The sequence below is a fragment of the Eumetopias jubatus genome, unplaced genomic scaffold (genome assembly GCF_037043125.1).
Source record: "Eumetopias jubatus isolate StellerSeaLion01/CBP00866 unplaced genomic scaffold, mEumJub1_p1.0 scaffold_9, whole genome shotgun sequence".
Classification (NCBI taxonomy): Eukaryota; Metazoa; Chordata; class Mammalia; order Carnivora; family Otariidae; genus Eumetopias; species Eumetopias jubatus.
The window spans coordinates 130,144,516-130,157,550 of NW_028274815.1; the positions used below are offsets into that span (position 1 = coordinate 130,144,516).

General features: G+C 42.9%; 1 protein-coding gene across 1 annotated transcript; it reads left to right on the plus strand.

Annotated features, from left to right (window-relative positions):
* Positions 1-32: 32 nt before the first annotated feature.
* Positions 33-2,386, plus strand: MOCS3 (molybdenum cofactor synthesis 3). Its single transcript, XM_028125256.2, has one exon. The coding sequence runs from the start codon at positions 69-71 to the stop codon at positions 1,476-1,478; it is 1,410 nt and encodes a 469-aa protein (XP_027981057.2). The 5' UTR covers positions 33-68; the 3' UTR covers positions 1,479-2,386.
* Positions 2,387-13,035: the final 10,649 nt, after the last annotated feature.

The window sequence follows — 13,035 nt, forward strand, 5'->3', positions numbered from 1 at the left end:
TTTCCTATGCTCCGTAAAAATTTCTTAGTTTATTCCAGTCGCTAGGAGACGCTAAGCCGGAAAAGGAAATGCCTTTCAGGACAACTTCCGAGAGAGGCGCCATGGCTTCTAGGGAGGAGGTGCTCGCCTTGCAGGCGGAAGTTTCCCGGCGTGAGGAAGAGCTAAGTTCTCTGAAGCAGAGGCTGGCGGCGGCTCTTTTGGCGGAGCAGGAGCCAGGGAGGTTGGTTCCGGTGTCGCCCCTGCCGCCGAAGGCCGCCCTGTCTCGAGATGAGATTTTGCGTTATAGCCGGCAGCTAGTGCTGCCTGAGCTGGGCGTGCACGGACAGCTGCGCTTGGCCACCGCGTCCGTGCTAGTCGTGGGCTGCGGTGGGCTCGGCTGCCCACTGGCGCAGTACCTGGCAGCGGCCGGCGTCGGCCGCCTTGGCCTTGTGGACTATGACGTCGTAGAAGTGAGCAATTTGGCCCGCCAGGTGCTACATGGCGAGGCGCTGGCCGGCCAAGCCAAGGTCTTCTCGGCCGCCGCCGCGCTGCGCCGCCTCAATTCTGCGGTGGAGTGCGTGCCCTATGCTCAGGCGCTTACCCCAGCCACGGCGCTAGACTTAATCCGCCGCTATGACGTGGTGGCTGACTGCTCTGACAACGTGCCCACTCGCTACCTAGTTAATGACGCATGCGTGCTAGCCGGCCGGCCTCTCGTGTCAGCCAGCGCCCTGCGCTTTGAGGGCCAAATCACAGTGTACCACTATGACGGCGGGCCTTGCTATCGCTGCATATTCCCCCAACCACCTCCAGCGGAGACAGTGACCAACTGCGCGGATGGCGGCGTGCTCGGTGTCGTAACTGGGGTCCTGGGCTGCTTGCAGGCGCTGGAAGTGTTGAAGATCGCCGCAGGTCTGGGTCCGTCTTACAGTCGCAGCCTGTTGATCTTTGATGCCCTCAGAGGACAATTTCGCTGTATTCAGCTTCGGAGCCGCAGGCCTGACTGTGCAGCTTGCGGCGAGCGGCCCACTGTGACTGACCTGCAGGACTACGAAGCCTTCTGTGGCTCCTCAGCCATTGAGAAGTGCCGTTCGCTGCAGTTGCTGAGCCCAGAGGAGCGAGTTTCGGTCACCGACTATAAGCGACTTCTGGATTCAGGCTCACCTCACCTGTTGCTGGACGTCAGGCCTCAAGTGGAGGTGGACATCTGTCGTTTGCCCCATGCCCTACACATCCCTTTGCAACATTTGGAACGGAGGAATGCGGAGAGCCTGGAACTCCTAGGGGAAGCAATCCGGGAAGGGAAGCAGGGCACACAGGAAGGGGTAACTTTCCCAGTTTATGTGATTTGCAAACTTGGCAATGACTCCCAGAAAGCCGTGAAGATCCTGCAGTCCTTGGCAGCAGTCCAGGAGTTAGAATCTTTAACAGTTCAGGATGTTGTGGGGGGCCTCATGGCCTGGGCTGCCAAAATCGATGGAACATTTCCGCAGTACTGAGGTGGATGGGAGAGTCTGACCGGAGGCAGATGTGGATTGCCATGTTACCCAAAAGACACATTTATTTGCATTTTTTCCCCCAGGAATGCATGGAGAGACTGGGTTTGTCCAATAACGGAATACATGGACTCCTTTTTATTAAGGGCTTTTTTGTTGTAATGTCTTGGATGCTGTTGTTATTAATGGGTTTTAATACTGTTTCTGAGAAATATCTAGTGTTTTCAGCGCTTGAAAGATGTCTTGAACATGTGAGTTACAATGTTAAGTCACAGGATTTTGTGTTTTGACAGGTCATTTCTCTGTTCTGCTTTTTTTCCCACCTCCCCCAATCAAAAAGTACTTTAAATCGTGTATTTTTATGCTTGGAAAGGTGTAGTAAACTTAGTCTTCCTGAATTGATCATAGATGATATACTTAAGGTCAATTTATTGTTTAAGACATTGTTTGGGTCTTCTTTCTATTTCAAATGGTAGAATATATTCTACAGAAATGTTTAAAATGTAAATGACTTTAAGTATTTGAATTAGTATCAGAGTGAGATATTTAGTAAGATAAAGGAAACCTCCTTTGTAGTCTGTCAGTTTCTCTTATAAATTGCTGATTTAAGAAAAAAATTTCTTACAGTATTGTACACACTGTATACTGTGGTTTGGCTTGCTTTGGAATCCTCAAGCCTAAGTCCCAACCTTCTGCTCTCCCCTGCCCTTTATTCCTAATCCAGTCTGTTATTTTTTTTTTTCTTGCTTTACTGGCCAAGTACACCAAATACAATATTGAATTAAAGTGGAATAGTGAGCATTCTTACGTCCTTCACGATCTCAGGTGAAAAACTTTTGACCAATATTACTTGTTATTGCTTTACTGTAGCTACTGCCCTTTATCAGATTAAAGAAATTTCCTTCCTTTTATAGTTTGCTAAGTTTTTGTTGAATTCATCAAGTGCTTTTTCTGCGTTACATGCTGCCTTTTTCTCTTTGGTTGATGCAGTGGATCACATTGATTCTATTTGGTGGCGAAACACAACACACATACACACACACACAATTTCCCCTCTCAGTAACTTCCAGGTGTAAAATACGGTATTGTCAACCACGTGCACATGGTGTGTAACAGATCACAGAACCTTCCATCCTGCATGGTTGAACCTTGACACCCACCAAACCACTCCCCAATTCTTCCCTTCAATTTGCCTTTTTTATTTTATTTCATGTATTTTATTCCCATATTTTATAGTAGTACAAAATGTAGGTGTTTTTATGTTTACTTATTAACATTTTCATGAAATGGCAGATCTGTGTAACTTCTATACAGAATTAAAAGCAAAGATTTGGTCGGTATCCATGGCAATTTAAGAATACTTGCTGTGTCAAAAGGGCCTCCACTCTCAGAGCTGATTGTGGGATGCGGGTCTGTAATCCTCAGAAATCACAGATGTAAATGTGAAATCTTTGTATTTCTGGCTGCAGTTTTTTTAAGTTTAACATCTTGTGGACCAGACAAAACCCTTGCAGGTCAGATTACTCAGTTTGCAACCTCTTATATAGACTCTTATTTTATCATAAAAGGATGGTATTATTTAACAATCAAATGCAAAATTAGGATAGTCCTTACCTTTTAACTGTAAAAACATTGTAACCCATGTTTTGAATGGGTATGCCTCAACCTTTTTTGTAAAGGTGGAGCAGGTTTCTTAGACTGTTTTTCCCAAGGAGTTGTGGAAATAAATGACCGAGACCAGGAGAGGAGAGTAAAGATGGCTGGCTTGTGTTCCAGCTTCTTACTACCAGGACAAAAGCCACTTCTGATACATACAAAGAAACAAAGGGGACTGACATGGGAACTATTTCCTATTCTAAAGGCTGGCGTCCTAAAGTTAAGCAGTTTCGGTAGTTCCTGCAAACTTGGTTCTCAATAGGACAGGCAACGGAAGACAACTCTGGCTGCTTAAGAGGGAAAGGGGCTTATTAAAGTAAGACAGTGCTTCTGAGAATTTTGTGGACAGCCTTAAAGCTGTAATTCCAGGAGTGATGCCCCAAACCATGCATAGAAGTGACCTGAGAACACTTTGTATGCTGTGCTGCCCCATCTAGCACTAGAGGAAACTGCTAGCATAGTCTCACTGCTCTCCCGGAAAGCTCAGAACTTTAGCCACTGCTCGGGGGACAGAAGGCAGAATCGCTTTACGTCGATTGCTCTTCTGATTCAGTCTTCTGAGGTGTGTCTGGTAGGGAGAGCCTAGTCACATGCCTCCGTCCTACCTGCAAGAGCGTCTGGGAATTTGGGTCCTGACATCTGCAATCGGGAGACAGAGCCCAATCTGGCATTTTCTCAAATTAGTGAAAGATTTTTTTTTTTCAAAAGTTGGGATATCAGTATGACCGGTATCTGTTACAGGATCCAAATTTTTCTATTCTTTGAAATTTTGTTTTCTCTGGGGATTGTGGCCAGTTTTTTTTTACATTCAGATGGGATTTTTAACTAGATATATATATATATTTTTTTCCTTTTCATTTAACAGACATCAAGTGTACCAGTTACTATTCTAAACTCTGGGATAAAGATGAACAAGAAAAAAGATGACCAAGAGATTTCCTATTTTGGAATTTACATGTAAATGGGGGAGACAAATTAACAAATAAATTAGTGTTAAGTGTCATAAAAGAAATGAAACTGATGTATTGGGGTGGGGATGTATTTTGGGTAGATTAATTAGAGGAAAGCTCTTTGCAGAAGGGTTAACATGAAACCCAGAATCTAAATGGTGATAAGGAGCCAGTTAGACTTGGGAGAACCTCCCTAACTGGGAGAAAAACAAGTGGAAAGGCCCTGAGGCAAATAAACTTATAATGTTTGAGAAACGGAAGAGGCATGTGGGTTATGAACAGTTGAGGAAGGTAGAACAAGGTGAGGTTTATGGAGATTGGGAACACATCAAGTAGGTTGTAGACCAGAAGTTTGGTTTTCATTCCAAGTGAAAATAACAGCTAACATTTATTGGACGCTTACTATGTGATTTGGAACTTGAACCCAGATGGTCTGGCTAGAGAGTCCATGCTCTAAGCAATATACTATACTGATTCTTGGTGAGAACTTTGTACTTGTTTTATATGTTTTCACTTTTGAAAAACTTTGTACATGTTTTATATGTTTTCACCTATGCCGTAAGCATCAGGATGAGAAGAGCTTGGATTTCAGATGCAGAAATGTACTCCGATGCACTTGGCTTGCAGACTTCTCTCTAGGGAAGGAAACCCAGAGTGAAATCCCTAGGAGCCCTCTGACGCCGATGTGTTACCTAGGTAATGTCCAGTTAATAATGAGCCACTTTGGTCAAGGAAATTGAGAAATAAGTTCTCAACGTGAGCCACAGCTGGTAAATAGAAGGGTTGCCAAGGAGGGGGGTCAAAAAAGGGCAGGAAATCTCCCGAGACCGTTACCATCGGAGAGGAGGGATTATTTGTTTTCAAGGTTGTTTATTTTTAATTAGCTGCTCCCTCCTACAGCAGCAGAGGGGCCCCTCAGAGCCTGAGGTCAGGTATGTATGTAGCCCAGTTTGCTCTACCCAGGAGAAAATTTCTTTGCTTTTATATGTTGTATCTTAGGATTCCATATGTAACAGGAGGTAGCCCTGTCCAGGTAAGAATAAAATCTCATCATTTGAAATCATGCATCTGCCTTCAGATTCAGGATAATTCTGGAGTCAGTTTGGAATATTAGGAAAACGGTGCAGGGGTGGTCAAGTATTTTGCAAACAAAATGGTAAAAAGGGTTAATTCATGCCTTCGATGAGCTATAATCTCTGAAGCACTCAGGATGTGAGAGAAAAGCTAATTAAGCCAGCCCAGAAATGGGGTTATCTGATAGATAGGTTATCGTTTACTATGAAGTCCTGTGTAGTGATACTGATTCTGGCTTTTAATCTTCAGCCCAATTACTCAGAATGTAAAAAAACAACAATAACAATGAATCATGAATTGTTCAGGTGTTTCATTCCTTACTTTTAATGCCATTTGTTGGACAGGGTGCTAAAGGTAAGGAAAGAGAAAAGTGTTAGGTCTTAAAATTTGCCTTTTTAACTAAGGTGCCAGAGTAGGGTGACATTGATGGAAGGTGTTTTGGGCATATTTTTAAATTAACAGTGCTTTCTTTCCCTGATGCTTCCCAGATGAGGGAGACCAGAAACGAAGTAGAATTTAGCAGCCCAAAGTTCAGATGATTTACAACAGTGGACTCTTAAATGCAATAAAACTCCCAAGCAAGGTTTGCTTTATGTCCGGAAGTCGTATTTTACAACCTGGACTTAAGCATCCCCTGGGGGCAAACTCTGGCTTGTCTACCCAACAGCCTCCCCACTCCCACTTTCCTCCTCGCTGGCAGGGCTGAAAATATCCCTTCTTAGCCTCCCCTGCAGTTTTGAAGAAGCTACCCTTCTATTTTTTTTCTTTTTAAGATTTTATTTGTTTGTTTGTTTATTTATTTATTTGAGAGAGAGAATGAGAGAGGGAGAGAGCACATGAGGTGGGGAGGGGCAGAGGGAGAGGCGGAGTCCCTGATCCGGGACTTGGTCCGAGGAATCCAGGATCAAGACCTGAGCCCGAACGAAGGCAGTCGCTTAACCAACTGAGCCACCCAGGCGCCCAGAACCTGCCCTTCTGAACAATTTCTTCCATCAAATACAGTTCAAATCTGTTCACTTCTCACTTACCTTCACGGCTGCCACCCTAGTCAAGTCATCTCTCCATCAAATGTATAGCCTTTAGAAACACACACACACCATCAGTTGCACGGCTGAGTGCCCAGAGTGCTATATAGATCTTACTTAGGTCCTAAGATAATAAAAGAGGTACCTTTGTAAAGCAGGGATGACAGCCTCAAATTTATGTTAATATAAGTGTCCTTGGACTTTAAGATCACAAGTTTCATTCGACATAATGAACAACAGTTAAATATCTATTTTGCACAGAGCTTAAAGGGATTTGTAAGCTCAATACCTACAGGGGCTAGCCAAATAAAGACCTGAGTGAGGGTGGCCCGCAAGGGAAGGTGGTGGACCAAGGACACACAGCACATCTGAAGTACCGGTACGGCTTTAGCCAACGTTGCCATGCAGGAATGTGCGTGGGATATTCCCAAATCTTTCTGTATTGAGGAAAAATCTGGACATTTGTAGATCTGAAAACTGATTCTTGGAGTTTTCTGTGAAATCTTCTGATTTTAAAATGTTGAAGGGGCGCCTGGGTGGCACAGTCGGTTAAGCATCCTACTCTTGGTTTGGGCTTGGGTCACGATCTCAGGGTTGTGAGACGGAGTCCTGCCTCGGGCTCTGTGCTTAGCATGGAGTCCGCTGGAGATTCTCTTTCCCTCTCCCTGACCCTCCCACTCGTACTCTCCCTCTCACAAATAAATAGATCTTAAAAAAAAAAATGTTAAAGATGAATTTTAAAATTCCAAAACTGTTTTACCAGTTGAAACAGATGTAGGCTGGATAAAGCCTTTATTATTATTATTTAAGATTTTACTTCTTTGTCAGAGAGAGAGCGAGCACAAGAAGGGGGAGCGGCAGGCAGAGGGAGAAGCAGGCTCCCTGCCGAGCAAGGAGCCCAATGTGGGACTTGATCCCAGGACCCTGAGATCATGACCTGAGCCGAAGGCAGACGCTTAACTGACTGAGCCACCCAGGTGTCCGTGAATAAAGCCTTTAGGTGTAAATAGAAACACAAAACAAAATGAAACAAAACATGACTTGGGTCTTATTTAATTTGGTGGAGACAGAGTTGAGGGTTGGGGGTAGCCTAAAGCAGTTTAACAATTGAACACTTGTATTTTGTGCTTTTCATTTATATTGTATTTATAAGCTGATCATCCTAGGTGGCTAAAGTTTTGAAGGAAAGATTATTTTTTTTTCTTCATTTTCATGCCATGTAAATTTAGTATCACATAAAGTGGTTTGAGATTGATATTTTTCAAAGACTGAAAAATTGGAACTGGGGTCTTTCTTGCACTGCCAATCTATGCTCTGCTTTTCCTAGTATTTTGGTGAATTGGTGTTTGAGCGTAATTTCTTAGAGAAAGGTACCTGTAAAATAGATAATGACAGTGAAGATGGACACTTGTAATGGGAAGGGGAGTTTACACATGATATATTTGGAGATTTGCACCTGTAGTGTTTAGGCTGTATTAGATTCATAAATTAACCTCAAATAACGGCAGGAAAAAAGAGTGATTAAATGGGTTAAGTTTTGGGCGCCTGGGTGGCTCAGTTGGTTAAGCAACTGCCTTCGGCTCAGGTCATGATCCTGGAGTCCCGGGATTGAGTCCCGCATCGGGATCCCTGCTCAGCTGGGAGTCTGCTTCTCCCTCTGACGCTCTTCCCTCTCGTGCTCTCTGGCTCTCATTCTCTCTCTCTCAAATAAATAAATAAAATCTTAAAAAAATGGGTTAAGTTTTCTCAAGAAAAATAAACTATTGAAAGATAGTTGATTCATAATGATTATCTGAAAAAGAGATTTTATTATCCTTTTGAACATTTACTTCTAATTTTATTTATTTATTTATTTATTTTTAAAGATTTTATTTATTTATTTGACAGAGAGAGACACAGCGAGAGAGGGAACACAAGCGGGGAAGTGGGAGAGGGAGAAGCAGGCTTCCCACTGAACAGGGAGCCTGATGCGGGGCTCCATCCCAGGACCCTGTGATCATGACCTGAGCCGAAAGCAGACACCTAACGACTGAGCCACCCAGGCGCCCCTTACTCCTAATTTTAAAGAGCAAAATATACCTTCAAAACATCAATATAACATAAGTGATACGATCATACACTCAGTTTTTAAAAAGGCTTAATTAAAAAAAAATACTTGATGCTCATGGTAAAATTTGAACAGCTCAAAAGTATGTACACTAAATGCAATGTGGGATCCTGGATGGAATCCTGTAACAGAAAAATGATATTAATGGAAAAACGGGAAATCCAAGTAAAGTCTGTGGTTTAGTTTAGTTAATTTCTTCGATTTGACAAATGCACCCTGGGCTACAGGGTGTTAACGTTAGGAGAAGCTGGGTAGAAGGGAACTCTCTTTACTATTTTTACCACTCTAAAATTATTAGAAAATAAAAATTTAACAACAAAACAAAAAATAGTACTACATTTAACCCTTGAACAACGCAGGAGTTAGGGACACCAATCCCCGTGCAGTTAAAAAAACTCTCCAAAAACTTTACTAATGGCCTACTGTTAACTGGAAGCCTTACCAATACTTAGTTGATCAACACATATTTTGTATGTTATATGCATTATATACTATATTCTTCTAGTAAAGTAAGCTAGAGAATAGAAAATGTTAAGAAAATCATAAGAGAAAATACATTTGCAGTACTGTAGTGTATCTTAATTGAAGAAAGTCTGCGTGTAAGTGGACCCACACAGTTCAAACCCATGTTGCTCAATGGTCAGCTGTGTGCACAGAAAGTGTGTCTTCCTTTCCACTCCTAACTACTCTCAGTTCCTTCCCCAGAGACCATCTTTGTAACCAGTCTCGGTGTGTTCCTATACACACCGTTTTGTGCATATACCTTTTAAATATGAATGGTATTTACACTGTTTCAATACTTTTTTTTTAAGATTTTATTTATTTATTTATTTATTTGAGAGAGAGAGACAGAGATAGTGAGAGAGAGCACGAGCAGGGAGCAGAGGGAGAAGCAGGCTCCCCGCTGAGCAGGGAGCCCAACATGGGGCTGGATCCCAGAATCCTGAGATCATGATCTGAGCTGAAGGCAGACGCTTAACTGACTGAGCCACTCAGGCGTCCGTGTATACTTTGGTTTTTTGTTTGTTTGTTTTTCTTTAGAGAGAGAGAGAGAGAGAGAGCACACCCAGGGAGGGGCGAGGCAGAGGCAGAGGGAGAGAGAGAATCTCAAGCAGGCTCCATGCCCAGCACAGAGCGCAATGTGGGGCTTGGTCTCAAGACCCTGAGATCATGACCTGAGCCAAAATCAAGAATCAGACACTCAACCAACTGAGCCACCCAGGCACCCCTGTACTTTGTTTTATAAAAAAGTATTATACATTGGCCACTTTGCTCTCCATTCACATAGACCAGCCTCATGCTTTTTATCCAATGTTTAGAACACCATCATATACATGCCTTACAATTTCTTTAACCAGTTCCCCCATTGGAGGACATTCAGGATTTTTACGGTCCTTTTGCTATTAGTAATAATACTTCCAAGCATATCTTGATATTTACATCTTTGTACAAATACATTTAACAAATAGTCAAGTGCTTACCACGTGCCCGGTATGGTTCTAGGAACAGCTGTGAGAATATATGGGTAGGATAAATTCCTTGCCATGGTATTGTATCACACAGTATGCCCAGTTCTGAATTTGAGTAGGCAGTGCCAAATTCCCTTCCCAAGGGGCTATATTAATGTATTCCAACATGCCTAAGAAAGGCTGCTTCCCAACACCCTTGCCAACTTAGTCTTTTCAGACTTTTAGATCTTTGCCAATCTGATGGTTAAAAAAAAATCTAATTGTATTATTTTACATGGTTTACTATAAGTTTGAGTAGTTTTTCATTTGCTTAAAAGTGTTTTTGAATAAAAATTTTATTTATTCTTAGCTCACTTTTCTACTGAGTTGTGTGATCTCTTCTTATTGATATATATAGTTAAGAAAGACCACTTGGGGGAAAAATCTGTATTCCTTAGCAAAATGGTTTTGAATGAATTCATTTTTGCAGATTTATATTGAAAGTCTACTATGTACCAGGCACTGGCCACGTTCTGGGTACGAGATAGGGGGTGGGGCTTGCCTTCCAGGTGTTCGTAGCTCGTTTTACAACTTTACACATGTAATTTACGGAGCCTTTCCCACCTACATTGTTTCATCCAGTCCTTCAACAGGGATTCAGTCCTTTATCTGAGATACAGAGAACTATCTCTTGTTCAGAGGTTCCTCTTACGTGTTCTTACCAGTAATAGATTTCCTTGAAATAACTTAGTTGGTGGGGAGCCTTATTCTCAAAGTGGAACCTTTCCATCACTAATGAGGTCAGCCTCTCTTGTCCCTGTACAGCATTTTAGAAAAGATTGTACTGTAGCCTGGGTGAATTTTTCAACTCTTCCCAAGTGTTTTATGTGTTCTGATTGTCATCAGAAAATCTTTTTCTTGGAGCCACGGTGGGTCATTGTAAGCAATGAATGCCACTGTAATGAGGCTTGTGTCCGGTTGGTCCATTGTTGATGGCTTCCTGATGATGTCGGTGCCATCTTGGGTCTTAATTTAAGAGGAGATAGTTGCGGTCAGGACACTTGGGACACTTAGACCATTAGCTGATGCACCTTCTTTATTTCCAGTGCATGGGTTGCATATACTACTTTGAGATTCCCTGGGTACGTCTTTATGATATAATTTCACACTTGAGTTTCTTGATTTGAAAACAAACATATCGTGGGAACTGGTTCTCATTGGTTGGATTTCTGAAAGCTGGATATACCAGGATAATGGCTTAGCACTTACCACTTTTCCAAGTCCTTGTGTCTCATTCCTCCATTGCCCTCCTAGATCTAGGATCTCCTCCCACAGCAATGGCTTCCCCCCGATTCTTGTCTCAGGACCCCTCCTCTCACTCAACTCTCTTTTGGGACCTGACACTCAGCAGGTGTCCAGAAACCCTTTAAACCAATGCCTCTGGCAGCTGAAGTATATAGAGAAAGACTGGCATGGAACCTTAGGATTTCATTTCTTCTTGTTTTGGTTTTGACTTACTTTTTAAAAGGAGGACTGGAGAGTATATTTGCCTTGGTTCACACCGGATTTTACCTGAATGGACTGCATTACATTTTATGCACTCTACAAATACTCTGGTTTCTTCTACATGCCAGATACTGGAACTTCTTCTCCTCTGGAACTTTATTCCTGGGGCCTCTAGGAAGCACACAGAAGGGACTTCTGCTGGGGCTCCCCCCCATACCTGGGCTGGGACCCCCAGCCACAAGGTTGCATGGGGAGGCAGAAGCTGTCCCATCACTGGCTTCTTCAGTAATGCAGTGGTCAGACAGAAACAAATGCCCTCTCATGCCCATTGCTGCTCCAGGCTGGCAGATTCGCTTGGCTGGATGCTGGGGACATCAGATGGTCAGCAGGAGACTGACCAATGACAGTCACCCAGCAAATCAAATCTACTGCAAATATCTCACAAAAGATGCAGGATCTCATAAGGCTAATAAAGGTGATGTTGGAAAACTGCTTGAAACTCCCAAAGGTACTACATGAGGATTTGGCAGACAACAGCAAAGATGAAATCCACATGGATGATGCTCCAAGTGGCACTTCTTTAGGAGAATGATGTGATAACAATTAAGAGAGTCCTTTAGAACATCAACGAACCTTCATGTAATATCCAGGAGTGTCCAGAAATTATATTTCTGAAACAACCCTCCTTCTGTTTGGGCTATGAAAGTGAAGTGGATAATTTGTTGGACCATGGGATGGTTTTTGTTGAAAACTTACCAAAAAAAAAAAAAATCTATTCCTGATTTGTTCTAGCCTTTGTTCTAAGAATGAGGTCTGCAATAACCTAACTTTTATTAAATAAAATTAGTTTAAGAATTTTTTATTTTGGAGGAATTATAGAAGCACAGGATGTGGCGGAACATGTACAGGGTGTCCACATTCCCTTCCCCAGTTTCCAACTTGCATAAATAACTATTCAACAAATAACTATTCATCAAAACTTGGGAAATGACATTATTACAATCCAGGGCTCATTCAGATTCACCAGCTACCTGCGTTCATTTGTGTGTAGCTCTGCCATTTTATCAGGTGTAGATTCTTAGCAGTGAAGATACAAGGCTATTCAATTACCACCAGGATCCCTCCAGCTACCCCTTTATAGCCACACCCACCTTCCCCCAGTGCCAACCCCAGCAACCACCAATAATTCTGTGATTTCAAGACTGTTATATACGCGGAAATATACAGTATGTAACCTTTAGCAATTGGCTCTTTTTCAGTCCGAATAATTTCCCTGAGGTCGCTAGTGGGTTGAATAGTTTTTCCACAAAAGATAGGTCTAAGTCCTAACCCTTGGAACCTGTGGATGTGACCTTATATGGAAATGGAGTCTTGGCAGATAGCATTAATTTGAGGATCGTAGGATGAAATTATGCTGGATATATGTTGGGCCCTAAGTCCTATGACTGGTGTCCTCATAAGAGAAAAGGGAGATGTGAGACGCAGAGACACGTGGAGGGGAAGGCCAAGGGGAGGCAGAGGTAGAGATTGGCATGATGCAACCACAGGATGCTAAGAGTCACTGGCGGCCACCAGAAGCTGGGACACAGGACTGGAACAGGTTCTCCCTCAGAGCCTCGGGTAGGAACCAACCCTGCCGACACCTTGTATTGCATTTCTGGCCTCCAGAGCTGTGAGGATAAAGTTCCTCTTTTTAAAGCCACTAAATTCATGATAATTGGTTACAGTCACTTTAGGAAACTGACGGAAACTCCATCCAAGTTGTTGCGAGGATCCCTCTCATTGCCGAGTGGG